The sequence below is a fragment of the Scleropages formosus genome, chromosome 1 (genome assembly GCF_900964775.1).
Source record: "Scleropages formosus chromosome 1, fSclFor1.1, whole genome shotgun sequence".
Taxonomy (NCBI): Eukaryota; Metazoa; Chordata; class Actinopteri; order Osteoglossiformes; family Osteoglossidae; genus Scleropages; species Scleropages formosus.
In genome coordinates, this window is record NC_041806.1 from 9,703,826 (window position 1) to 9,730,888 (window position 27,063).

The window sequence follows — 27,063 nt, forward strand, 5'->3', positions numbered from 1 at the left end:
ACTTGTTTTTCCAAATCTAAATGTAAGCTTTGTTGTTTGTTGAATTCTAAAAATCTAATGCTAACCCATTTGACACAACAACATTTTCCTTGGCAAAATATTATTCTTCTGATAGATAATATGTGAAATATTTCTATTCACAAAATATATGAATTCACCCTGGTCTTGCAAACAATTTTCTGTTCCACATTCTTCACTGCATTAAATGTTATAAAATGAACTGAGTTTTCAGGTAAAGTATTCTGTACCTCACTGAAAAGGCCAAGTGGTTTCAGTAGAATATTTATGAATTTATCCATATTAACTGTTCCTCAGAATGATTGAAACACGTCTTGTCTCGTATTAAAAATTTAATGGCCAATGGAAACAATGCGGTGTTTCTTAATGGTCTTAATAGTACAGTACACACAAACACATATAATAAACAAAGCCAAAGTCTATCACCATTGTGGGTAGCAAAATGTCCAATAAGGCATTGAAATTTAAGATTAAATTAAGGAGATCGCCAACAGAAAGGCTCTACCAGTTGTGTCTTTAGTAGTGCAGAAGATAACTCAACCTTAGTAGAAGTTGACTAAAATTCAGCGTGCATTTTATTTCTGACTGTACTTCCGCTGTCGGCTCTTCCCAATTTTTCGTACAAATGATATATTAATGCTGGGACGGCCAATATTAGAAAATTGAATTCACATATTAACGTTTAATTTTTAAATCATCTAATATTTTCAGCAATGGTTTGTGGTCATTGCTTAGCTGCACCAAACTATAGCATGCATGAATTAATAAGAAAATATGACATATTGCTGTAAAAGTTATTCAATCTGCCACTGCAGAAGCCCAGACCCAAAGAAATATGTTTTCATAGTTGCGATTGGTCTGTTTTGTTCTCGTCATGGATCATTAGTTCGCTCAAGGAAATTAAGCAAAAAAGAATCACTTCCCACTTTATTTCTGCTCACCATGTTCACACATATCTTCATGTCCACCTAAATTCAGAATCCTATCACTGATAGAACTAAAAAAAATGTCATTTGAAATGTTGTACTTGAATTTAGCATATGTAATTTAAATAATCTGAAAGTATAAATCAAAATAAATATGGTCATTTAATTTTATTACCTGTATTCACTTTTATTTACCCTATGTGATGCTATGTCATTGTTTTCAGTTTTTGTCTCTACTTCATGAATTCTCACTGAAATTTTCAGATTTTCTGTCTACCTTTTACACTCTCTTTTTTAATTATTTCAGTACCCGTGTGCGAATTGCTCACCTCTTTATAGCGCTATCTACTTCCTCCGTCGTGTTCAGTTCTTTCACTTCAAATATGTACCTCTGCCTTCTGCTTCTTTTCTATTTCCCTCTCCCTGTATCATTCTATGATGTCAAAGGTTGAAATCAGGGAAACAGCCGTCACATATCTGTCCGTGTCAATTTGTGCTGTACCTTTTTCTACACGATGAAACCTAGGAGTACAACATTAATCCTTCAAAGAAACCAGACAGCCCGGATATCGCTGAGTTTGAGTGTCTGCACTTCCTCTTCTGCGGAAACAGGTGTTTGAATAATCCTTATTCCGACAGACCATGAATATCATGAATGTCAAACTAACGAAAGCTCCAGAGCAGCCTGTCATTAAATTTACTCTCTCACACAAACACATTGAAAGCTCAGTGAAAAAACACTCCTAAATATCAATCCTACTGAAGAGTCTGTGCGATGTACGCATATATGTCTGTCACACTAAATGACTCGTGTACACGTTTTTCACCCCTCTTCCAGTGCTACATTTTTCTGAACATAAATGGAGCAATAAGTGCTAAACCCTTACCTTGCCACTACAAAACAGTTCATTTGACACAAACAAGCAATGGAAATGGGCTGCACAGTCACAGAGACAGGAGACAGACAGTGAGGAGAAGGAGGGATGCTAAGGAAATGCCAAAGGCAGGTATGTACGCAGTAACAAAAAATGTTCCCCCTGTCAGTCAGCAAACAAGAGCAATAGACTTCATCCCTTTACTCCTGCTTCTTCATCTTGTCAGAAAGGCAACAGCATCCAAAAGAGGTGCGATAAAAAGAAAAAAAATGTCCTCCCGAGATTTCTGCCCGCAATGAAAAGGCAGAGAGAGCAGAAACAAGTTTAGGGAATGCACCACCTGTCCTCCTTCCTATCCATCCTCTTAATGATGGCAAATTAGTCTTCGCAAGGCTTTTTAATTAGTCCTGCTTTGCTGAGCACTGAAAATGACAAAGTAATCAGCATGAAATTGCCCAAAAAAATCATCCCTGATTTGTAAAGGCAATGAAAAAAGTCCCTTTAGTTAATCAAATAATGGACATTTTTAGGACCATGATCACAATAATGATCATAAGAAATAAAGAGGAGATTAATATATAAGGAGAGAGGGAAGCCTGCAAAAGTGCCCTCAGACTAGGCAGGAACTGAGCTCCAGCTCTGTGTGGTGAAATACAGCATCCCGGGTGCCCAGCCGCGGAAGCCCCGGCAGCCCGCGCCCACCATCACGTCTGCTCTCTGGCTGGATTCTCCACGACGCAACACAAACCAATATCCACCAGCCACGATTTTTTCATTCCCTCTAGTGAGCTATAGCTTTCACCCTCCCACATTTTTTTTTGCAATCTCCTTATTTGCCACTCCCCCTCCTCCTCCCTCTGCCTCTCTCTACCGCTCTCTCACTCTCTCTCCACATGTGGGCATTGCCTTGGTGTGCTTTGGTCTGTGGCTAAATATTGAGACGTGCAGTACGGTTTTTCTATATCATCTGTTCATTGTGTGCTCTGTGCGATGCAGGATTTGAGAGAGGTGGGTAATGGTCACACAGGATGAACAGAGTAAGAGGACGATGTCAGGTACAAACAGACTGATCCTGTGGAAAAACAAATGGTTACAGACATTGCAAATGCATAAGAAGCTTCACTTACTCAGTGAATATTTGTTCAATTGTAATAAATGTTTTTCCATTTTGAAATAACTGAGAAGGTTAAGTGGGAAGATGCGGTAATATAACATATCTGGATGACCCTTGTTACGGTTAGGTTAATAAAATAACCGTGCAAAAAATAGCTTACAGTGTCTTCAAAAAAGTATTTGCCCCTTGTCTTATTTTCTCCATTATTACATATTTTCATGGTGAATTTTGCCAAATTGTAAACCACAACTGAATGTTAGGTAAAAGTAAAGGTTAAGTAAAAGCACAAAAAGTAATGCTTATTTATTAACAAAAGTAATACAACACTAAAGAACTATTGTGTGGAAAAGATCATTTTTCCCTCATGTGGTCCATAACTGTTTGTGCCACTTCTAGTTGCAATGACTGCAACTAAACCCTAGCTCATATCCAGGAACTTAAAATGTTGTGGAGAACTTTTGGCCCATTCCTCTCCGGAGAACTCTTTAACGTGTGGATTTTCAACAATGAAAGTCTCTTTTAAGGCCTTGGCACAACGTCAGTTTTAGGTAGGGACTTTTACTAGGTCATACTATTCTTCACAATTTTTTTCTGAGGCTGACGTTTGTACATTACCGTTTGTACGTTAGGTTTGATCATTACTGAACCTACTGCATCTCAGCTTCAGATTGCAAACAGATGACATTTTCGGACATTCTCAATGCTCTCGGACATTGTCGTTTAGAATTTTCTCGTGGTTTGTCTCATCACGACAAGTCCTCCAAGTCATGATGGATCAAAACTTTGCCAGACCACCATGCTACTGCCATCATGCTGGACCAGTGATAGGAGGTTCTGACTGAGTTGTTTTGCGTTTTGTTTTTACCAGATATACCAGGACCTTGTCATAAAGTCTAATTTCGATTCAGAAGTACATCATTTGCTAGTAACAACTACTTCAGTCCACATAAGGACATTCATTACTATCCCTAACCGTTTCCATGTGGCCAGTATGGCTCTAACCATAAGCTGGTATTCAGTGCCTTAGATTTAGTTGTGAAACCCTTTCCATACTAACAGGCTTCAAGAGCTTTTCTCCAAACAGCTTCAGTGTAAGTCTGCTCTTCTGTCAGAGCTTATTCCCTGGACACTGATGCATGATGGAACCAGTGGAGCTATACTATAAAGCCAGTCAACAGTCACTTCAGCTTCTGTTTGAACTCTTCTCTGAGTGTTGAATGATGTTCCATGAAGAAACTGTGTTTTGCTGACATTACATTCTTGATAGTAAGAGTTTGACAGATGACATCGTTGAACTGGTATTGTACTTTTCGAAGTTATGTTGGACAAGGTTGCTTCAACAATACTTTTATTTCAACGGATTAGAGTGGCTTAACTTGTGGGCAGTTGGATTTTGACACTTATCACATTTGCTTATCTTGCACACATAACAAATGCAAAAAGAACAATAATAATGCAATTTTTTTCTCTCAGGGGCTCGTCATATCTAACTGAAATTGACAAAAAATGTTCGCTCAACCTCAGGGGGTGTGGTGGTGCAGTGGTGCAGTGGACTTGGCCAGGTCCTGCTTGCTGGTGGGGTCTGGGGTTCGAGTCCTGCTGGGGTGCCTTGCGACAGACTGGCATCCCGTCCTGGGTGTGTCCCCTCCAGCCCTGCACCTTATGTTGCCGAGTTAAGCTCTGGCTCACTGTGACCCAGCTTGGGATGAGTGGCTTCAGACAGTGTGTGTTTGATCAAATTCAGTGATGATAAAGGGCAAAGACAAATTAGAAAGAAGGCAAGTACTTTTCACAGCGCTATATGTAAGAAGATTTCAGTTTAAAAATGGGAATATTATTTGGTGAACACACTTTCAAAATTATATTGTCTGAGCAAATGTGCAGAAAGTGTGATTGAAAGAAAGAATAAAAACTTGCATATGCTGATCTAACTTCCCGCCATCAGGGTAACTGGTGGAGCAAGGGGTAATAGGCTGACTGAAAATATTCTTCCCCTAATGTACTGAAGGGGTGATAGCAGAAGGACAAGGGAGATAATCGCATTGTTTTACAGCTGCAATGAGTGATGACTGGCTGTACTGTGGAGGTCCACCAATTCCGTCATGCATCAGTCTTTGACGGTATTGCAAGCCTTGACAAAAGAACAGATTTACCCCTCCCGTTCTCCCTTATTGAATTTCAATGATAAAAGAGCTTTATGGCAGAACTGTTTTGGAGGCTTTGCCAAACAATTTATGGCTAGTCCAACAGATTAGAGCAGAGGACAAGGATTATCTCTGTAAACCCATACAAAACATACTAAGATCAATTTACTTCACTCCCTTTTCTCTCCCTCTGCCTGTCATCCAGTGTTTATTCTTAATTTTTATACCTCTACTGGCAATTTTTTTTTGTTATTCGATACGTTTTGTCATGTAGCCAATTTCTGCACAAGAACAACAGCAATTAATGCATCAAAAATTGGAAGTAAATTGAATATAAGTCACTCACTTTCATGAACCATTTATCTTAGAGTGGCAGTGCAAAGTCTTTCTCAGAATCACTGGGAGCAAGGCTGGGGGATACACCCTGCACAGGGCATCAGTCCATCACAGGGTAGCCACACACAGTCACTTTAGTGTCACCAATTCACCAGGACCACAAGCCTTTAGACTGGAAACTGGAGTATCTGGTGGAAACCTACGCAGACACATGGAAAACATGCGAACTCCACAGACTGAGCCTGATATGAACCTTCACCTGAGCAGCCCAGATGCTGTAAGGCAGCAACACTTCTCACTGTGCCACCATACCACCCAAGTAGAATGTAACTTGGAGTAATAAATTCTAAGGGTGTATACACATCTGGCTTTTCTAAAAAAGTAAAAAAAATATAATTTTAAGATACATTATAGAAAAAAATGTATAGCCGTCATGTAGGTATAAGATTTCATTATGTCACAGTATTTCCAGTCTTTACATTTTCCCATTACTACATGTTATTGTCACTGAAGGGGTACAGGGTGAGATGATTCTCTGTATGCAAGTGGCACAACAGTCTCTGGGGATTCCCACACTGTTGAATTCCATCTGTGTGAAAATGAGCATATTTTGTTTGTCGTTTTGAAGAACTACCTCTAAACTCACTGTTCCCTCACCTGTAAGTTTTTGTAAGCACAACGATTAGTTGGCCACTTCGCCCAAATTGAGACAAAAGCCTGTCTAGCATATCAATGGGTGTCCCAGTTCTATCAAAGAAGTTACATACAAATGTGTTGCTGTGCTTCATTTCCATTCTTTGTCAGCAGTGTCTGTGTCCCCCATTTCCAACAAATTCCCAAAATGGCAAGGAGATGAGGGCAACATCACCTGCACAATCACTTGCTGTTTCACACAGCACACTGGAGAACATTTTTGACAACATGGCAACATACTGGAGGCATGTGAAAAACCCAAAATCTCAAAGACTTGTTAGCTGCCTGCATCCACCCAGACCTCTCTGCAGAGTACTTTCAGCCCCCCGTCAGCCAGTGGGACGCTGTCAGTAACAGGATTACATGGCATCTGTGGCTCACTGCCTGCTTCACTCAATTGGCTTACAGGCATATCGGCGTTTTCACATAGAACCGTAGACCAACCACCTCCCTCAATGACACCCATAAAGGCTGACTCTCACATTCCCCCCCCCCCCACACACACACACAGAAACACATTATTAGCTCATGCACACTAATGCAGAAAACCAGTGACACGTACACTGCAAATGGACTTTGAAAAAACAGGGAAAACATTCATAAACCCAAACTAATGTCTCTACACACAAAAAATATCATAATTCATTACCGGCTACACAACTCTTATACGTCCACCGAGACAAATCATGACACATATATTGTGTAATGAAACTCATAAAAAAATGAATGAACACATCCATTCTGTTGTTTTGTGGCTATTGAATACTGTAATTCTTTAGTAAAATTACTGTATCTGCCAAGCAGTTGTTAAAGCAGAGTCTGCCTTAACCACACAAACACACATGGTCAAATGTGCAGAACAAGAGGGTCAAAGCAGCTGCGCGCACATTAATGTCTGTAAAATTGTGATATGGGGCATTTCTCAAGCACGATCATGTCAATGAATTCCTGTTTATATTCATACACATATACGACTGCCAATCAACGTGCACAACTCTGGTTTTGCAGCACGCACACACACGCACACACACACACACACACACACACACACACACACACACAGAAAGAGTGACAATGCAAACTGACCTTTGTAGGGGAGTCTGAGCACATTCTCCATGTACAGAGACAAAAATGTGCAACAGAGGGAAAGGAGGGGGCAGCGAGTGGAAAACAAGTTAGATCTTTAACCTCTTTTTCTATCAGAAAATTATAATTGAAATTCTGTCTATGCAGAGGACTTACATATTAAGTAGGTAGAGAAGGGAATCTGGGCACCGGTGCAATGAAAGTGAATTGAGAGACAGAGGGGTGTTATTTCTGTTCATTTGGTGTCAATCTTTCTTTTACGCGGTGTCCAATTTATGCATTGGTTTTAAAAAGCTTTGGCCGAATAAGAACCTTTGCTATTGCTGATCAAGCTTACTTCAATTTAAACTGGCGCTTTGAGAGATCAGGGAATACCAAGGTGCAGGGAGAGAGAGAGAGAAATCGAATACAACCAGAATTTTAACAATGTGCTCATAATTTATTTACTGCTCGGAGGGAGGGAGGAATCATAAATAAGGGACTTGACTGAAAACGCGAGTCCAGTGTGAATATCATGTGGGCACAGGTTGAATGGTTGAGTATGCGTTAGTGTGTGTACAGGGGCCTCTTTGTCTACGCATTTTTGTGTGTCTCTGTGTTTGGGAGTAAGTGTGTCTCACAAGCTTCATTGAATTTCAGTTAGTGAACTCTCTCCTAGTAAGTGTGTGTACTGCAGTAAGGGAATGGATCAATAGACTTAGTAATAACTGACACATCTCTGGGGGATCAATGGGACTCCTCTGCTGTCCCAAAGGGAGACATGCATGCTGTCACACTCAGTGCTCTTTGATGTTAACGTGCAGAGACCCTTCATTCCAAACTTCCACAGTCTGAGAAGGTAAGAGAAACAAAGATGAGTTACTGCAAGAGAGAGGAGCAAAAGATAATAGAGTCAAGTGAGTAACAATAATGTGTGAATGAAGCATCTGATGTAAACTACCTGCCTACTTAGTGGTAATGATCCTAACAAGAAACCAGTGAGAACAGATGGTCTTTTTTGGAGAAGTGACAGTGGCTACTGAAAGCAAGGTCAAGGAGTGCCGATAGAACAGATACATATAGAAAAGGACAGCTCACCTTGTTCATTCTCGAGAGACGAAAAATTTTGAAGATGCTGCTGCAGGTGTTGAAAATAAGGTTTGTTAAGACATAAAATTTTGGACAGAGAATAAAAAGTGAGAGTTACAACCAACCACAAACACAGCATAAACCAGCCACAAACAGAGCATAAAAAGAAGGGACCTTTCAAGGTAAGAATGCTGGGTAATTCCCGAAAGCCAGTGGTGGGCAACGAGCAAGACACTGGAGCAGAATCAGCAGAAAATTCTACTCCAAATTAACAGTTTTTCAAAATGCTGTGCCATTTCCTTTCAAACTGTGGTACACTGAGAATGTTATCTAGAGGTTAGCAATTATTTTGGGTATGGCCACATTCATGTGGATTTCCTCACTAAGCCACTTCCATGCCCTCCCCTATCTTTATAATCACAGGAGCTGTCATCAAGAGTCTACTTGGACTCAATGTCACCTACTCTTATCTGTTACCTTACCTAATACAGTATGTAGCAACATTAAGTAATGAGGATGTAATGAGATGCATATAATAATAATAATAATAATAATAATAATGAGAAGAAGAAGAAGAAGAACTATTTAGAATTCAGTGTTTAGTTGGAGCCCCAGAGTAGCAGATGCTAAAATATGATGCATTATGTATTAATTCAACCTTTAATGCAAAAAAAGAGAACAGAACAGTGAGAACAAAAGAAATCAATGAACACAATGCAAATTAATTCACACTGACCGAACAATCTTACACCATTTGAATAATTCAAACGAGGGCCATGATTACCATTTATAGACCATGATTACTGAAATTATAACAAGTGAAACTACCAAACAAGGGGTAATGGAGGTTGGGAGCTTAAGGAACCATAAGCCAAACTTCAACTGTGAAGAAGATCTGGTGGTCTGGTGTCTTGCCATTCAGCTTCTGGGAGGCATGCAAAATCCAGGTTTGGTCCTCATGAATGCAAAGAAATGCCTCGGAAGATGAAGTAGTGTATTCAGTGAAACTTCTTGTGAAGATGGATTCTCTTACCTCGAACGGGCATATCTTAGGGTATGAGTGATTATTTTTTGTTGTTCAGCTGGTGCTTTTGTCCAAATCAGCACAGTATTTGACTGCTATATATATCAGTGACCTGAGACAAAGCTGCATGTAGTTTTATGTGCAATTAATAGACTGCTGATCACATGGCACAGAGGCTAAAGTATGACTTTCACAAGGAGGATGCAGTTAAAGGTGCCATGGCTGCTGAATAAGGGATGGTGTTGCTTGGGTCCTTTATTACAAATGCTGATGTCAAAACAAGAAAATCATCAGAAAAAGGACCTGGATTCACACTGTGACTAAAAAATTACATTTGGCCAGACTCTTTGCTCACATTACAAAGTGGACATGATAATAACCCTGTTCAGGTAGTAGGTTCTTAAAATGACAAAATGCAAATGACTATGCAAGATGAAGAATAAGTAATGTGTCTTTTCAATTTAACACTTCAAAAGCTGCCTGACGACAGAGAATATTAGACATGTTATTTTTCAAAAGAGCAATTAATGTAATTGCCTGAGCTCCATGTATAAGGGTGAGCAGTGAGATACTTAGGCATTATCTGACAGTAGTAAAAAAATGAGAAGAACAGCACTAATGGACAGGGGAAACTTGTGCTACAGATGACAGCACAATGGAATTAACTGAAATTCAGTTAGTTATCACAAATTTGCAAGATCAGACACTGGTCTGGTCATCTTTGTCGAGGCTGCTGAACTTTAACCGCTTTTTTGATGAACATCGGTCCCACACTTCAGCAGATCATCCAGCCCTTAGAATATTAATATAAAAACTGCATTAAAGCTATGTTTCACAAAAAAGTGCAGTGCATATTTACCTCATAGTGCTGTAAATGTTGATTTGGTCGACAAGAGGGAAAGAGAACAGCGAAGAGCGGTACGGCTGAGAGAAAGAGAGGGGCTTGTTTGTGTGATGATATGACGTTCTTACTTTTTATTGGGTCATATAAGTCCTTTGGCGAAACTGTAATATAGGCCTTAGCAACACATTGTCATTTGTCATGTCAATATAGGCAGATGAATTTGAAAGAGAATTACAGTCTCAGTGCTGCCATGTTGCAAGCCTGTGTTATGAGAAAAGCAGAAAGACAGGGAGGTAAAGACTAAAAGGGAAAAAAGCCATAGGCTGCAATGTGGGCTCAGGGCTCAGGTTGAATGAGCTGGACTCAAGTGACCTCATAATCACAACCTTCAAAAGTTTATTATATAAGCCTATCCTTTGCTGTGTTCTGGGTCTCGAAATAGAACAAGAATCCAAAAAAAAAAAAAGAGAAGAGAGACACAACAGGACTGACTACAGATTACTTGGTGATGTTCATTTGTTTGCGATAGTTTGCAGACACTACACAGACCTCACATTACAGTCAAGTTGCCCAAAACATGTTTCCAAAGTTTCTGAAACGCATCTGGGTGTGTGTCTGCAAATTGTAATTTGGTTGTGAGTAAAACAGCTGCTTGCAGACATCAAGACATAGTGCTGTCTGGCAGAGAGGAAGCCGGCGGGCTGGGATAGGTGCTGTAAGAAATGGAAGAGACAGAGAGAGGCCAATGGAGGATGTGTGTTAGACTGAATTGTCTGCTAAACTAAATCCTCTTAATTAGAGCCCCACTGAGCAAATGTGCCGGTTGACATGTCAGAATGGGGGAGAGGAAGACCCAAGGAGGCAGAGGGAGACAGCAGGCGGACAACAATGGAGTTACACAAGACGAGAAGAGACTGAAAGAGAGGGAAAAGGAAGAAAGTAGGGATTGCATAAGAAGGATAAGAAGTGTGTCTTAGAGAAATGGACAAAATAAACAATGAGCTGCAGAATGAGGACCAGAAAGCATGTAATTAGAAGATTATACAGCAAAAGACAATGCAAATTGCAGAACAAAAACTACGTTTAATTGCACTGTAGTTATGTGCGTCTGTTGGTGCAGTATAGTGCTGTGCATTCAGGTGGGACCGGCACTCATGTTATACTATTAATGTAAACTCTTGTGTTATATAAAATACAGCAAATGTGAACAAGACTGTTGTTAAAGAGCCCCAAAGTCAAGTAGAGGACAGACTGAGATAAGAATGAGCCATACATTGTTTACACGGTGATTCTTCATATGTTTAGAGAAGATGGTCATTCTCTATCTTGCAACCTCCCAGCAACCCCCCATTTTCCCATTTTGCTGTTATCTGTGCACTGCCTGAAAACACAGCTTTCCTGTTGCCAAAAGTGTGCACCATTAACTTTGTTCCAACAGCAGAATACTTTCTGAGAAAGCTGAATGAATGTTTTGTACATGAATATCATAATGGAAGATGTCTATTGCACCCCTTGAGCTAGGTGGTACTGCTGTTGGGTTGAGGGCTGCTGTGGTTTGCTTTGTGATGGGATGTGCGCAGTCAATGCTTTCAGACACGGAATGCTTATATAAGAAGGGTTTTGTAGACCAGCGAATGCATTCTTTATTTAAAAAGGTTTCTAGATCAGTTGCTGCAAGGTTTGACAACATAATGTGTTTATGAAAGCTTCCTTAGAATATTCTTAATTTTTACATTCTAGATCACAAAGGCTGGTATCACTTTTGGACATCTGAGTTCCCACAGAACATTGACAGCTACTCATTTAGCTGACACTTTTCTCCAAAGTGACTTTTAGTGTTAATACCTACAGTTATTCACCCCTTTATACGGCAGGGTAATTTTACCAGAACAATTTACAATAAGTACATTGCACATGGGCACCACAACTACAGATGGGACTTGAACCTGCCATCTCTGGCTCCAAAAGCAGCAACTCCAACCACTATGCTACTAGCCATCCTCTTGCAAAAGGATGTTAAATTTACAGTCTAGCTAATGTGTTAGCTATAATTCCTTCTGTATGTAGACTGATTTGACCCAAGTATATGAGGCAGGACCAGTCCTAGGTAGTAGGGTAGTGTATTTCAATGGGACTGGAGAGGGGGGGAGGGGATCTGTTAATAAACATTATCATGCCGAGGGCCTCAAATCTCTCAATGTTGGCATGATCACAGCCCTTAATGTAAGCACACAATTTTCCAAAGCTCTGTAACAGGGAAGGTAGAACGCCAACATTTGAGCTGACAGTCATGTCCTTGTCATTAGTCCTGCAGCATTCAGTCATGACTTTCTAATCCATGAAATATAAACATTAAAACAATTGTTTCGTAGACCACTAATATGTACTTGAGTTGAGGCAGCTAAGATAAAGCCCTTCACTTAAAGGTGAAGAGCCTGCACCTCACCAAGAATTCACACTGACAGCTTACACTGCTGCCCTAAATTGACCTGATCTAACTTCCATGGGAACAAAGAAGTCCATCAGTTAATCCTTTCGGCCTGGAACATAATCAAGCTGTTAGCCCAGGGAACCACAACCCTCAGCTGGGTGTCTGTTAATTGGCTGAAACTCATCCTATAATACACAGCTCTTGCTGAGCAAATCCAAATATAACAATCTGAGGGTCTGGAGCCAAAAATCCAGGCTGGGAGTTCAGTATTTCCGTCTGTGGCAATAGTCCCAGAAAAGAGCAACGCAAACCAGGGCTGGGACTGGAATAACTGCAGGCGCATAAATAGACAGACTGTGTACAAGGGTTACACATGGAAACAATCCAGTTATGACTGTCTAGCCTAAATAATGTGAAATATTCACTTTCAATGAATTACCTCTGTGCTGTAGGACTCTTTAACTCTCTTCTCTATTACCATAATAAACAGGACTCAGCATTATGGATGATTTTAAAATACAAGTAAAATCTATATAACATATTTGCATGTTGTCCATTGAGTAATTTCAGGCACAAATTACCTGGTCCAGATGACCATCTGCAGTTCGTCTTTTCATGATGCTGCCGTGTTTTGCAAGTAGAATCTGTAAATGCGTAGCTGTGCATGTCTGAGGCAGTGAGTGGCACTGCGTGCATGCTGAGCAGACCTGATGTGCTTCTGTGATATTGTTTTTTTGTCTTTGGTTCGCCCTGAGGGTGAGGAGAAACCCAGAATTGTGTGCTTCATCACAGAACTCCCACTCACAACTCTCCAGATTTCCTCCCGTGGAAAGAAATGCAGATCATTTGTGAAAGAGAGACAGGGACAGAGAAGGAGGGGCGGCAGAAGTGACTTAGAGTTACACTTCGTATGGGCGGCACATTCCTCATGAATGTAGCCAAAAGGCATACAAACGCTGTTCCAGCTTTTAGAGCTTTTAGAGATGAGATTCACTTTATCTGAGAAGAAAGAAGGATTTTGCATTCTCAGATCTAACACAGTGCTTTGCTGCCATGCAAACTTGACTGCATGTTTGTACTGAGGTAAAGCCATTTATACTTGCAAGGTTTTCATGTTCCTTGAAGGCGCACGATCCTTATATATTCAGCTACTCTCTGAATACATTCAGGCACATACGAAATAGAAGAGCCACAGGAGGATTAGAACAGCGTAACCTGGAGTGTTAAGGGAAAATTCCTGTGTTATTAATTTCTCATCTAAGTAAGCTGTTAACAACTGGAGGGGATTTCAATTTGTAGCGGAGGGAGCACAGGAAGTGTTGAGACTATCTGAATATTTCCTACAGCAAATCCAAATGGTTTCAGCAAACAGACACACACATAGAGAGCAATGTGCCAGTCATCGCACCCGTACGCACACTGTAGGCAAAAAACTGAGATTTGCACAAAATGCAAACCACAGTCACAAAGAAGCTCACAAGATGCTACATATTCTGTGCAAATGTTATGTAGGAATTCATGCACATGTCTCCTATGTGTGGGCACCAGGTAGTGTGGTGCCTAAAGCTGTAGCCTTACAATCAAGAGACCTGGATTTGAATACCTGTTCCTGCTGTTGTACCCTGAATTGCAACATTGTGCAGCTGTATCAGAGGGTAAATCACTGTTTAAATAAGTAGCTTATCTGACAAAAATGCGAGTTGCTTTGAACAATGGTATGAGCAATATAAATATATCTTAAATGTAATAAATGGTGGTACATATTCATTTTTGTTACCCTGGTGTTTAGTTGCAGCATCAGGGGGCAGAAAAGAGATATGAAGTGTGACTGCTGCACCACACACTGGGCAATCTAAGTAAGTGTGGAAGGTGGTCAGAATGCTGCATACTTGGTGTCTTGCTGTATTAACACATCATTATCCAGCATGTCTTCCTGTCTGTAAATCTCCTATTTACATGCATCGCATACACATGCATTTCAAACATTTTATAAATCTGGTGTTTAAAAGGAACCGTGCACACCTGTTTTCTTGCGATCTGTCTTAGTGCATTTCACCTGACCCTCTCAGCACCTTTCCTGTGTTTAGTTTGTCTGACTGTCAGGTACAGAAGAGGGTAAGATGGGAAACGAGATTTGAATTACAGCACCGAGGCAAACAGGGACACGGACCGTGATGCATGTCTGTAGGAATAGATGGAGGGAGGGAGGGAGGGAGGGAGAGGGGGACTGGGGGTAGGGGGAGAGAGGGTGAAATGAATGTGTAATTGTCGTGTAGTGGCTCAACCCCTCGCCGCTTGGCTGACTGATGGTGCTGCAAACTGCCTCCCTCCCCGCGGATGCAGCCTGGCCCAGAGTGCTTTCCAGGGTACAGTAGTGATGACTGCATACGTTGCCAATGTAGCACATTGCTGCAAACGCAATGAATTCCAAACATATTCACACATTATTTGTGCATATTACTGCCATACATGTCATACATACTGCTAGCATTTGGAAGTCGGAATTAATCTGTTAAATATGTTCATAATAAATATTTAACTTGCAAAGGGCCACACATATATTTCAGTTTATCTATGCATACCACCCTTGAAAAGCTTTTTACATTACTGCTTTGTATTGCATTGCGTAAGCAGGTGTGAAAAAGGTAAGCTGATTTTCCTCTACCTATCTTCCCCCCATGCCCACCACCTCCCCCAATCCCTTTCTTCCCTCAGTCCCCCTCTCTCCTTCCCTCATATCCCTTGGGAGGTAATGGGGGAGGAGCGAGGACCGGGGTAATTAAAAAAAGGATTGCTGTGTCCAGGACTGGGGAACAGAAGGGAGGCAAGTGAGAACAGTTGATATTCCTTAGCCTATTTTTTGAGAAGAGAATAGAAAAAGTCCTTGACTGCAAAAGGTAAGCTGGAGCTCTAGAAGGATTCTAGGGCTGTGCACATGGATAAGAAGAGGTATAAAAAGGAGCATTTAGCACACTTCTCATCGCACTTCTAATTTGATGCTATTTTAACACAAACCGTTTTGTGGTGTGTTTAGATGTTGCCCCAGTCGCAGAGGTCGGCTATTGACTTGCAAATACCTGCAAACACTTGTGCTGGATGGTAAAGGACAGAGATGGTATTTATCAGGAGAAAAGCATAGAAGAGCTGGAAGTTTTGTGAGGAATTATTCACCCTGAACTGTGACAAATGGAGAGAAATGGAATAGTAGAGTAGGCAAAAAAGAGGTAATGTACAGTAGTGAAAGGGGTCACACTACTGCAGAAAAAGGAAAGAGTATTTTTGTAGGAAACACATTTTAAGTTGCTTTGTCGTTAATGTAATTAATTTTTTTGCTGTATACGGGTACAAAAGGTATTATATCTGCACCATTAAATAAAAAATATGGAAAGACGTACACATCGAGAAGGTAGATCCACAGAACTAGCGGCAACGATAAAAGCATAAAACATGAAAAGATGTGTCTCACAAAGATATTTTCTTGGTCTCGGAAAGCTCTGCATTCATTTGGATGCAGCTTTCATCCACAGTGATACAGGAAGTCAATGTATTCTGCCTGGTATTCTCTGGAGCAGTTTGGGTGAAGTACAAGGCCAGGAAGGACAGCAGAGGTGTTCCCTTGGGAATCTGAACCTATGACCTTTCTGTCTCAAGATCAAAGCCCTTGCCATTGCAGCTTACGGAAAGTCCTGTGCTTTCATACGCAGAAGTGCTTTTGTAGCAGCTTTGAAACTTGTCTAATGAACTGTGACCCCTATGCTCGACAAAAAAGCGCAGTCAGAGCGAAATGAATTCACCAGTTTCTCACTGTGATGCTCTTCGATGAGTTACGTTCTTGCATCCGCACGTAGAGGAACCGGATGCCAAACTCGGAAACCTGGACTGTTAGCAAGGCACCGTCACGTGAGCTGGACGAGTGCGAGATGAGAGCTGAAAGATAGCGCTTGGCGACACGGTCCGCTGAACTGCGGCAGACACGCAGTAATGAAGGGTTTCTTCGAAAAAATGAGCCCATACTTCGCCGCGTATTTCACACATGGACATGCACAGGAGGTGTGTATACATATTCTGTCAGAGGGAAAACAGGTAGACTGATGTTGAGTTGCAGACACACACACACACACGGACAAACACAAAGGCACAGGCACGCGCACGCACACACACGGACTGGGGCTGCTCTGCCGCTGATTAGGGCTGCCATTCTACATCCCAGGATTTCAGCAGATTTCGCTGAATATTCTGCCAGCCCCAACTGTGTAATGCAGCAGAGAACACAGCTGAATTAGAAGAATAAGAAATAATCCCCTTTTCTGGGGGGGATTTGGTTTTGTGGGAACAGCGTTGTGCTGGGGTTATGCGTTGTGTGGGAATACAGCGGTGCGACAACACCGTATTGGAAGCTACGCTTTGTGGGAAAACAATGGCTGAAAAACACTGAGTCTGGTCCTATTCCTCTGGGCCTGTGATGGAGTGAGGTGTTGGGCTCCATTGCCCTCTTCCTCTCCATCCCTCATGACAGCTCTTGTTCTCCCTCCCTCCTCATTCCTTTTGATTCTTTCCCCACATTCATTTGTGAAAAAACTGCTGGATTTTCCGTGTAGTTTTCACACACATCGTCTGAACCACTTGTCCCATACAGGGTTGCGGGGAGCCAGAGCCTAACCCAGCAACACAGGGCGTAAGGCTGGAGGGGGCACACCCAGGACAGGACACCAGTCTGTTGCAAGGCACCCCAAGCGGGACTTGAACCTCAGACCCCCTGGAGAGCAGGACCCGGCCCAACCCACCAAAAACCACCACGCCCCCCTCGTAGTTTTCAGCTTGAGGTAAAACATGCTATACTTTCCAAAAAAATAGAATTTAAAAGCGGTGAAAAAAAAATTTTTGATTTAAAAGTTCCCTGCCGCAGGTGTACTCCAAATTGCCTAATGGCCTTCTTGAGTAAGTGGATATACAATCCCTTGATGGCAGGCCGAAGGTAATTGTTTTGTAAAGTATCATTATAAGGTAGTTTTGCATTATCTTACCTGTTTTCCGCCAGGTTCAACTCAATGAGCTTCTACTCACCAAACTCTGTTTTGGCCATGTTGGTATACACACACACACACACACACATTTTCAGAACCGCTCGTCCCATACGGGGTCACGGGGAACCGGAGCCTACCCGGCAACACAGGGCGTAAGGCTGGAGGGGGAGGGGACACACCCAGGACAGGACGCCAGTCCATCGCAAGGCACCCCAAGCAGGACTCGAACCCCAGACCCACCAGAGAGCAGGACTGTGGTCCAACCCACTGCGCCACCGCACCCCTCCCATGTTGGTATAACTTAACGTAATCTTAATCAGGGATCATAAAAGTGGTACAGCAGGTATTGCTACTCCCTCACAGTACCTGTGCTGTTCAGGTATAGGTTAAAATCTGGTGCAGTCTGCATGGAGTGCATGGGTTTCCTCAGGGTGCTCCAGTTTCCTCCCACAGTTTAAAGACATGCCTTTCAGGAGAACTGACAATGCTAAAATGCCTGCAGTGTGTGACTGTGCTTGGGTGTGTGTAGCTACCTAGCAATGGAATGGCATCCCATCCAGGGTATACCCTTCTTAGGCAGTAACCAGTGGTACCAAGATAGGCTCCAGACCACCACAACCCTAGCAAAAGCAAACATTCAACAAAACTGAGTGTTCTAATCAGACCATCAGCATAAAGCCAAAATTTCCCACATTTGTGTGAGAAATTGAGTGAAAAAAAAAATGTAGATATGAAATCAATGACTATACTTGACAGTATCTTTAAAAGCAGAATTTCAAAGCAGTTTAATGAGAATACAAGTCAGCAAAAAAAATGACAACAAAAGTGAAAATTAATAAAACGAATAAATAAAGATTGTAATGCAAATTACAGTAAGACAAGAGACGGAAAGAAAGGAAGCACAGAAATGTTTAACTGAAAAACAATTCTGAAAATATAGACTTTACGCCTTGATTTAAAGATAGGATAATTCCTGATGCTTTTGAGAAAGGAATTCTGAAGTCTGGGGAGCAGTGCACATGAAAGCCCGATCTCCCATGGAGTGTAGATGAGCTTGAAGGACATGTAAGAGATCAATGACAGATGAATGAAGATTGTGAGGTGGGACACATAGGTTGAGAGAAGGTCAAAGAGGTACAGAAGTTCCAAGCCATATACAGCTTTATAGGTAACATGTGGATTTTGAAGTCAACTCAAAACCTTATAGGAAGCCACTGCAGGGATTCTAAAACAGGTGTTACATGGTCCCGTGCATTTGTCTTGGTCAGGATTCTAGTTGCTGAATTCTGAACATGCTGGAGCTTGTTTTTGGTGGATTTCAATGCCTCTGATAGGAGAGCATTACTGTAGTCAATTCTGGAGGATACAAGTTAACCCCTTTATTAGCAGCAGATAGACATCTGCATATGCACATTTGCATTAAATGTGAGGTAAGGGCCAAGTAGAGCTCCCAGATTTTTTTTTTTTTTTTAAAACTTAGATTGAAATTTCAGTACAGTGCCACCTATGCATATGGATCCACCATTTGCTTTGTGCAGGTGATGGGAGGCCGAGGAGCATGGCCACTGTCTTGTCATTGTCAGGAGCATACATTCAAGAAATGCATTTAAAATCCAAATTTTCTAAATTGATTGGACTTTTGTCTTAAATCAAGCCATAACACCCACTAATCTCTTTTTACAGTAAGCAAATTTATTACTAGTACAGATAGAACTGAAGCCACAATATAGGTAGAAACAACAACAGCTCAACAGCTAGACTCCCATGTGGCTCAGGCAGTAAAGGTACTATTAGTCATAGCTCTGTTTCTATCAAAATGAGTCATTGGCTGATTGTTACCAAGGAGTTCTGCAACAGCAAGGTCTCCTGTAACAAATAAATGTAACTGGACTTCCACCAGGAGACTTCTGGTCTGAGCTTTAAAATGCTTTCATGCTTCGGTAGATATCTATATATTGGTCCTGAAATGTCTGCTCACGATAATGTCTGGCTTCATTCTGCTGCTGTGTTTGGGAATGTGGGGGTGTGTGTGAGTGGTGTGTGTTTGCATGGGGCTGTAATTTTGCAAGAGTATCTAGACTTAGAACTGCACTATCACTCATAAGAACCTGTCTGGTGCCAGCAGTAAAAGATCTGCCAGTATAGAAATCAGCCTTAGTTTTCCCAATTGTGAGTATTATCTGCTGAAATAATTCAAATGTCTGTCCACTTTTTGATGGGTTAGGTTCTGTAAAAAAAATACAAATAAAGCTATAATAAATAATGCTCTGGAAAAAAAACTGAAATGACTGAAAATAAAAATGTATCTCGACAACCTCCAATTTAATGTCGTTGACCTCACATAAACATGTCTGATGTTTGTCAGCTATGGGCTGCTTTCAATTTCATTATCTGCGCTTCAATAAAAGCTTAATAAAACATTCTCTCAATTTATTTATGGCTAAGCTTCTGTAAATATCTTGGATACAACATTAGAAAATAAAAATGCATGGTGGCACAGCTTTCTCACTGTACCTGGGTGGTGCAAGAGACTGTGGGTTTGATCCCTGCTCAGTCTGTGTGGCGTTTGCTTGTTCTCCCCGTGTCTGTGTGGGTTTCCTCCCACAGTCCAAAGACAGGCTGTTCAGGGGCCCCCATAGTGTGTGAGTGACAGAGAGGGTGTGTGTGTTTCCCTGATGTATGGATGAGTGACCCATGGTAAGTAGTGTATCTAGCAGTATAAGTCACCTTGGTAAATAAGGTGTGTGGGCTGATAATATTACATAGAGTTCACTGGATGTTGCTATGGGAAAAAAAGCATCTGCTAAGTGAATAAATGCAAAAATAATTTGTAATGCTTTTTATTTTAACATTTTATTAATTTTGTGCTATGTTGAAATTGAAACTAATTTCAAATAATCAAAAATAGAAAAGATATACTCTCCACAAGCCCCATCTAGGTGTTGATTGATGAGTGATTAATTCCATACATGAGTGCAACCTTTCTAATATTCATCTCCAACACTGAGGAACATCAGACAAAAAGGCAAACACTGAAATGACCCTTAATATACTTCCATGGACAAATGTGTGTTTTGCTGCCAACTAATGGCGGAAAGCAGAAATGCATGTCATTTTCACTTCACAACAGATGTAAACTTCAGAAAATATAACGGTGACGAAAATGCAGCTACAATAAATAAACTGGGAAATGTTTGTATCTTCTGTCTGGGAACTGCTTGTATCTAAAATTTGTACCTCAATTTTTTGTAACGTGATAAGACGTGTAGTGTTTCTACTTTGTCCGAGTACATTTTACTGTCGGCTAAGGGCTGGATGCAGAAACACAAATTACTTTTGCATCAGACTGAATTTTTAGAAAATTGATTGGAACTAAAATACAGTTAAGTGGAAAAGGTTTTTATCTGTGAAAATTTGTAATTCAAATATTCATAACAGGAAGAGCCAGCGTACTTGATTTTTGTGTTATGTTCTGAAATAATTTTTGGTATATTGCCAAAAAAGCAATACAACAATATGCACGGGTTACAGCCACAGCATTTGTATTAATCATTATCTCAATATATAAATTTGTATCTAATTTTTCATGTCAACAGACAATTCTGTATTGGTATGTTACTGTTACTGCTACATACACATATGCTATGTATATGATACGTACTACTTTGACAAAACCAAAATTAACCGAGAAAAAACTGAAATACCCAACAAAAACACTGGTTAACAGATCTCTTCCCCTACTGTAAGTCTGAGGAACCAAAATGTGGGCTGTGATTTAGGTCCTCAGCTGCTTTCTTCATGTGGGTCAGCTGTGAAGGGGAGCAAGGGGAAGGCAGCCAGCCTGCAGTGGTGAGTGTATCTCAGTACAAACCAGTGTGTAAAAGGCTGCCCTGTGAAATCTGCCTTGGATCAGTCAGTACTATAGTTCCGGAAAGGAGGCCACACTCATTCTAGTCAACAGCGACACCTGTCTATGAATGTGGACACTGCAGCCTCTTTGTACCGAGGTGCGTGAACAAATACAGTCATCTGCACTGTAACTAACATGCTTTAACTAAATGAAAACACAAACACATTGTCGGAAACCGCTTGTCCCAAGCTGGGGTCATGGTGAGCCAGAGCCGGTTAGGCAGGGCTGGAAGGGGAAGGGACACACCCAGGACGGGACGCCAGTCCGCCACAAGGCACCCCAAGTAGGACTCGAGCCTCAGACCCACCGGAGAGCAGTCCCTGGCCAAGCCCGCTGTATCACCGCGACCCCCAGCTAATGAATAGAGGAACACAATTTAAATAGCATTTTGCAAATATCGTTTGGAAAGTCCCATCCTGAAAATTCAGCCATCCCGCACATTTATTGCATTTTACGTTTAATTTCAATCTATTGTCTCACAGGAAAACAGGGGTGGCCAAAGTCAAGAGTGTGCAGATGCATTCTGGGGGTGAACATGCTGGTGGAGATGGCAAACTGAACTAGATGTCCAACTACAACAAAAAAGGTGGATGTGGAAAGAGCTTGGAAGGAAAACAGAACAAAGTGGTCACCAATGGCATATTCTTTCAGTATTTTACACGCTTTATCATTTATGTTCAATAGATTGTCTTTTGACATGTTTTTACACTAATTTAGAGGGTTTTTTGTAGGAGATTGCTGCTATTAATATGCGCCTCCCCTTTTTCATTTTTGAAACAATTTTCCCATTAAAACCGTTAATTTGAGCAAATTGACATACAGCGATGCTTTGTGCAATGACAACTCTGGTGCTGGAGCAAAACTCAGGGTCTCCAGTGTCCACTGCTACTGCACGTGGCCTTTTGGCCTGCATCTGCATATTTTTAATCTCACTACGACTGTTTCACTGATAATATTCCTTACATCCCCCATTTATATTCTAACACTTTGCCGAAAAGCTTGCGGTTGATGCTAAATGTAAACAAAGAAAGCCCTCAACTCTTTCAGTGCTCAGGCTGAATAGTAAAAACTGCACCGAGACAATGGTAACGCATATACGGTCACCATGGAAACAGAAACCATTGTATGCTGCACCATCCCGTGTTTGCACAACATGAAGGGGTCAGTAGTGCTCTCGCTAATGGGAAGGATAGAGATAAAACTAAGGGAAATGGCTCACAAACCTATGATGAGATGAGAACCAGACAAATACAGCACATAGAGCAGGGTGGGGGGAACCTGTTTGGTACTGAGCAATACACAAACCCTGGTTGAAAAATGTAACTGCTCTTTTATTTCCACTACAAGCTTTTCTGAAAATGATACAGGTAGAAATCCTTTGTTTTTCTTCATTATACAGCACTGCCATATTCATAAACAAAATGTGAAACATGAAATTCATGCAGAAAGAATTTTCAAAAGTCTGATTTAGAAACAGTATGGTGTGGTCACAAAAAATTACAGCAATTTTAGCATACAGAATTAAAATAACTTTGGATGATTCTGCTAAACATTTCTTTTGATATCCAATGTCTCAAAGAAAAGACTGCACTGAGAGCAGTGAAGAATTGTTTTTGAATTATCGGTTACAGACATTAATCAGATTACAAAAATGAACTAAGAATATTAATATATATTTCTCAAAAATAAGTTTTGCAATTGTGAATTCATAGGTTACAGATATCAAAAGATTTGTTTTACTTGAAGTACACCAGCCTTTAGAACAGCCTGCAACATCTACAAGGAAGGTTAATTTCAAATAAAGGACCCCTGCAGAGGTACAACTGTGGCAACATGTAAGAACCACCATGCCAAGTCAGAAGTTTGCCAAAATAATATATGATGATCCCAGCTCTATGACACTAATGTAAACGGAAAAGTGCTACTGGTACTGTAAATGTGCAGTTCAGCCATTTCTACCATAAGAAATAATTGAAAATCTCAATGAAAACTGATGTCATAATTAAATGAAAAGAACTGAGCTACTCAGCTTTTCACCCTTCTTATCCAAGAAGTTTACATGCTAATTTAACACTGAGTAAGTTTCTGTATTTATTTTATGATGCTCCATATACATTACTGTGGCACAGCAAAAAGAATTTAGTAAATGCAGGAGGCAGTAAACACCTTTGCTACATGATTTCATTGTCATTTAATATGATGCATCCTAAATACCTAAAAAAACACTAGTTCTAAAAGCAGACAGTATTAAAACTGAATAACATGACTAACATATACACTGTAATACATTTGTTCCTGTGAAGGTGATTCCACTTGAACCCTGCTAATGAGTGCACTTGCTGAATTTTAAATGTTGACTTAGGGTTTGGTTTATCAGCTGCTAAGGTTTCTGATTAAAGTGACCTCTGATTAATTAAACCCCAGAATAACATCACTTAAAGCTTAGGTTCATGTAATCATTTCACATTGGAGGTGTTTGAACACTCAAACACAAATCTGCCATGATAATTAAGTCTTGTCACTGACACGCTGACCACCTCAAGGTAAAGAACTCGTTTCCTGAAGTCCACAGGAGAGGACTGCTCAGCTCACTCGGCCAGCAGCCTCAGAGTTTTTTCACACTCCAAGCAGTAGCAGGGAGGGTCTTCAGTGAGCACTCCTTGGTGCCTCTTTAAGTAGTCAGACTGTCTGTAGTGCTGTCCGCAACGGCTGCACTGAAAACTCTTCTCCGCATTGTGGATGACCATGTGCCCCTGCAGGTGGCTGAGATTCCTGAAGATGTCACCACAAAAGGGGCAGCGACGGTTGACCTGGCCTGTGCACTGCTGTTGGTGTCTCTCCAGGCTGCGGTGCATAGTGAAGCGCTTGTCACAGCGGGTGCAGTGGAAGGGTTTCTCTCCCAGATGCACACTCAGGTGGGACTTCAAGTGGTACCTGCGCCGGAAAGTCTTGCCACAAATACTACAGAGGTACGGTCTGTGGTCTGCCTCCAGGTGTTTGGAGTGGGAGAAATTATTGGGGTGCTGAGAGGTCGCCGTGCCACGTGAACAATCTGAGGCAGTGGAACTGGACATCCTGGAAGTCTCCCTGCTTTGGATGGACTCACAGTTTTCATCTGAGAACAGAGAGAGCTGTGGCAGGGAGCTCAGTCCCCAGAGCCCAGAGTAATCTGGGACAGTTGAGGAGACATTCCCCGAATCCTCCGTGTATTTGTCTCCAGATGTGCCTGACTGGTCATCGGACTGTGCGTCACATAAAAGTCCAAAGTCAGAGAACACCCTGTGGACGTGGATTGGCTTCAGAGCTTCCTCTTTGTTTTGCGCACATTCCACATGCTGGTCAGGCAGCTCTGACTCTGTATCACTAAAGAGTCCAAAGACAGGAAACACTCTGTGGACATGGATCGGCTTCAGAGTTTCCTCCTTGACGTGACTACAGCTCACCTCCAGGTAGGGCCCATCTTTGGCCTCCTCTACATCAGACAGCTCTTCCTTAATAGACACAATCTGCACCTCAAACAGCTCCTGTTCAGCATCACTGGCCTCCAGCAGCATCCCTGCCACGGAGTCCTTTTCCGGCAACTCCTGCGTGCCACGGACATCCCTGAGCTCGAGCACCTGCAAGCTCCTCTGAGGACACTCCATCATGCCTGGACAGTGCAACTGCTCACACTGCATCTCCTTCAGCAAAGCAGACCTGACCACATTCACCAAACTGCAAAACATGGACAGATGAAGTCAAACCACATTCATGTTACATGACAATGTAATATAGTTGGTGTAGGTGGGGAAAACCCCCTGGACATGAAGCAGCACACATGTCATGTACATTCTGACATACGGTAATTCAGCAACAAAATGCATTACACCTTATGCATCGTTTCAAAGTAAAAAAACACGTCAAGAAAGAAATTAGTTCACTTCTTTTATTCATTACAGCTGCAACAAAGACTAGTAGTTCAACACTATGCACAAAAAATTATAATCAATAATGAAATGGCAGCACCACTGGGAACATGTCATTGTAATACAGCAAGCAAAATATTCATGCTAATCAAAAAAAATCATTTGTCTTATTGTCTATAAATAACAAAGAATAAAATAACTGAAGAGTTTTGTTAAAATCATGATGACAAAAAAATGGTCAATAAATAAGAATTATACCTTTCTTTACCTGTAGCTTCGGTCGGTGGACTATCAAGGCGCCTCACGTGCCGAACAGTAGCAAGGAGAACCAAAACCCGTTAATAATGATTCCATCTCGATTTTACATTATATGAATAAACAGAAAAATAAATTCACCGAACATAAAATAACAGGCCCGCACATTCACCTTCCGCGAAACCCTTCTATTACTTCCTGAGCAGCTCGTTCAGGAACAGCAAAATAACGGTTTTCATTGGCTGTCACGCATCGTAATCTGAATTTTCATTGGTCCTCCAAGCGCTGAAGTATGACGTCAGAGCGGCCGTACTACGTGACCTGTTGACCGGAGCGGCGATGAGTTTTACTGGCTAGTAATTGCAGTAAGGTTAAGTCTTTTTTGGGAGGACTTAAGTTGTTATTTTTCTGATTATACAAAACTTGATTTTAAGTTTTCATTGAAAGATGTATTTCGTTATTTTTCTGACAGTAACCATGCTATTGATCTTGTTAATTTTTTCGTGTTGCACTGACTGAAAAATTTTTATTCACAGCAAATTTCTCAAGACTTTGCTGCAGATTCGATGTCTTCCTTGCTGAGATTTTCCTTGTTGTAAACTCCCTTAGACTCATTGATAACAATAAGAATAACAAGTTTATTAAGAATTATGACCACATTTTTCGTATTCTATGAGATGCTACTGTTCCCCCCCCCCCTTCCTTTTCCTTTGTATATTTTTGTATTTCAATGCAGTGCTGTTCCTTTTCTGCAATAAAAAAAAGAAAAAAAAAAGTTTTACTAGTGCTTAATATTTTATTGATTCCAAAATAAAAATTACTCCAGGTTGTACAATATTACAGTTAGTAGTACAATGTTTGTATTCTTTCTCCATATGAACTAAAAAGATACTTCTGAACTAAATTTGCCTTCTGTACTTTATTTCATGCGTTTCAATGCAGCAGTTTCTGATTTTGTGCAATTTATTTAAATGTTCCAAATTTGTAAGGTGAAAAATTTTCTGCACACTTCATAATGATTTTTCATTTGTGCTTCAGAACAATTTTATGCATACGATAGTAGCGGAAATGATCAGTTTTTATTTGGAGATTGCTACAAGAACGTGCTCTTACAGCAGGTGGCGCGGTGGTTAGAGTTGTCACCTTGCAGTAGAAGGGCCCCGGTTCAAATATCACCTCCTGCTATAGAATCCTGAGGAAGGTACTTATCCTGTATTGCTCCAGAAAAGTTTTCCAGCTGTACGAACAGGTAAATCATTATAAATTCACATTGTAAATAGTTTTTTTATTTTAAATAAGGATCACCTAAATAAATAAACGTGGCATAAACTCAGCTGTAATGATGGGTAGGCATTTTAGTTTAACTATGACTTTGGAGGGCAAGAAGTCACATAAAAAAATGTAGAGCAA

The 27,063-nt window shown here is 41.0% G+C and overlaps 1 protein-coding gene across 2 annotated transcripts; it reads right to left on the reverse strand.

Annotated features, from left to right (window-relative positions):
* Positions 1-23,009: 23,009 nt before the first annotated feature.
* Positions 23,010-25,826, reverse strand: LOC108934784 (zinc finger protein 665-like). Of its 2 annotated transcripts, none has more exons than XM_018752874.2 (2): positions 25,667-25,826; positions 23,010-25,207 (listed from the first exon to the last, which is right to left on the reverse strand). In XM_018752874.2, the coding sequence occupies exon 2, from the start codon at positions 25,168-25,170 to the stop codon at positions 24,082-24,084; it is 1,089 nt and encodes a 362-aa protein (XP_018608390.2). In that variant the 5' UTR covers positions 25,171-25,207; positions 25,667-25,826; the 3' UTR covers positions 23,010-24,081. The 2 variants fall into 2 exon arrangements, with proteins under 2 accessions (XP_018608390.2, XP_018608391.2); XM_018752875.2 differs by having other exon boundaries at positions 25,657-25,826.
* Between the last annotated feature and the right edge of the window lie 1,237 nt (positions 25,827-27,063).